The following is a 1,761-nucleotide window of genomic DNA, read 5'->3' as shown; positions in this document are numbered from 1 at the left end:
TTGTCCTTTTGATGCTATTATTAAAGTAATTATTTAAAATTTTATTATTAAATTTATAATATCTTTCCATATATTTAGGAAATCGGTTGGTAAAAAAAACTGATTATACTATTTATATAGTAAATCAAAGTTTGTTTTTTCTTTTAATAATTAAATTATATGTATTTAAGAAGATCCTTTGGATATTACTGTTTTTTTTTTTAAGCTCATTAACTTGACCCGAGTCTTCCATTGAATTTCAAAATACCATGAATGCTCTCAATTCTCGTTTAAGCAAATATTTCATGCCAACCGATGATGAACTTCTTCAAAAATTTCTCTACAATAAAATTAACAATAAACCAATTCCCAATTATCTCAACATTATCGAACATGATTTGTTTGGTACTAATAAGAATCCGTTGGATATATGGAATGAGTTTGAAGCTTCGTTCTCATATGGCGGAAAAGACCTATATTTCTTTACTACCTTAAAGAAGAAATCTGCTACAAGCACACGCTCCATTCGCACTATTGGCAGTGGTAATTGGGAAGGCGAAGACACCGGAAAAAATATATTTGCCAAAGACACGGACCAACTCCTCGGTTTAAAAAAACGTTATCGTTTTGAGAGGAGTAACACTCCTCAAGATGGTGGATGGATCTTGCACGAATATAACCTCAACAAATCTTTGATTAACAATACTCCGGTAAGCAAATTTTATGTTAAATTATTAGTTTGTGTTAACATTAATTAGTTTAAAGTCTAAGTAGTGATTAATATATTTTTTGGCAGGTCAACAATTATGTTCTATGCAGATTTAGAAAGAATTTGAAATCGGAATCAAAAAATACACAAGCAAAATCAAGTATAGGTGATAAATCCAATTCTCATTTAAGAAATATTTCACGGATAAAAAATTATTCTGCACAAGAGAGTAAAGAAAGAGAACCTATCATTCCTAAACAAGAAGAACCTGTCATTCCTAAACAAGTAGAACCAGTCATATCAGTAAGACTTTAATAATATTGTATTACTTTATTAATGATTAGTTATCATTTGATTTTATGTCGATTTTAGTATTTTCAAAATCTAAATCATATTTGTTTTTTCTCTCCTTTTCTAGAGGAATAGTCACAAATTTTGTGGATTGTTGTTACGTAGGAAAATAATGTTTTGGTGAAAAAATATATTATTTATGAAGAAGAAATAACTCAATCAAACGATGGTGGAAACGAGGGAAAATATGGGGATGATGATGATGATGAAATGTCTTGTCCTGAATTTTTTGCAAAGAATCTGTTGGAAATTAATGGAGAAGGGTTCATAAAAGAAGACGATGTTCAAATACTTAACAATAGTTCTCATAAGGATTTTTTGTTGGAAAATAATATTATGTAAAGTTAATAGTAGTAGTAAATATTTCCTTAGAATTAATGGTAACTACTAGGATAGTTTTTTCTTTGTCATTAAATTGAGATAACTACATTTTCACATTAACTCTTCATTATTTTTTGTTACCATCAAATTATTATTTTCAACATTTTTTAGAATGTTTGGCAAGTTTGTTACAGCTTCATCATGAAAGTAAAGTTTTCAAGTTATAATTGTTATTCATTGCTATTATTTATCATGTCTTTTTAAGCTAAGGTTATACATGTTAACATGATGTTTTTATGTAGCATTGAACAAACACTTGGCTATAAAATTGGATTCAATTATACGAAGAACATATGTTAGTTTATCAGTTGAAGTTGACATTAGACCTACACAACATACTT

General features: G+C 28.2%; 1 protein-coding gene across 1 annotated transcript; it reads left to right on the top strand.

The window, feature by feature from the left end:
* The first annotated feature begins 248 nt into the window (after window positions 1-248).
* Window positions 249-1,381, top strand: LOC131620211 (NAC domain-containing protein 83-like). Its single transcript, XM_058891216.1, has 3 exons — window positions 249-689; window positions 776-991; window positions 1,145-1,381. The coding sequence occupies exons 1-3, from the start codon at window positions 249-251 to the stop codon at window positions 1,379-1,381; spliced, it is 894 nt and encodes a 297-aa protein (XP_058747199.1).
* The last annotated feature ends 380 nt before the right edge of the window (window positions 1,382-1,761 follow it).

Source organism: Vicia villosa, linkage group LG7 (assembly GCF_029867415.1).
Source record: "Vicia villosa cultivar HV-30 ecotype Madison, WI linkage group LG7, Vvil1.0, whole genome shotgun sequence".
Classification (NCBI taxonomy): domain Eukaryota; kingdom Viridiplantae; phylum Streptophyta; class Magnoliopsida; order Fabales; family Fabaceae; genus Vicia; species Vicia villosa.
Note: the sequence above shows the minus strand (reverse complement) of the source record. Positions and strands in the feature narration are given on the sequence as shown.

Excerpts from the sequence above, each read along its gene's own strand:
- LOC131620211 (XM_058891216.1), top strand. The coding sequence starts at position 249 with ATGAATGCTCTCAATTCTCGTTTAAGCAAATATTTCATGCCAACCGAT. Across the intron at positions 690-775 it reads CTTTGATTAACAATACTCCG|GTCAACAATTATGTTCTATG; the intron begins GTAAGCAAATTT and ends ATTTTTTGGCAG. Across the intron at positions 992-1,144 it reads AAGTAGAACCAGTCATATCA|GAAAATAATGTTTTGGTGAA; the intron begins GTAAGACTTTAA and ends GTTGTTACGTAG.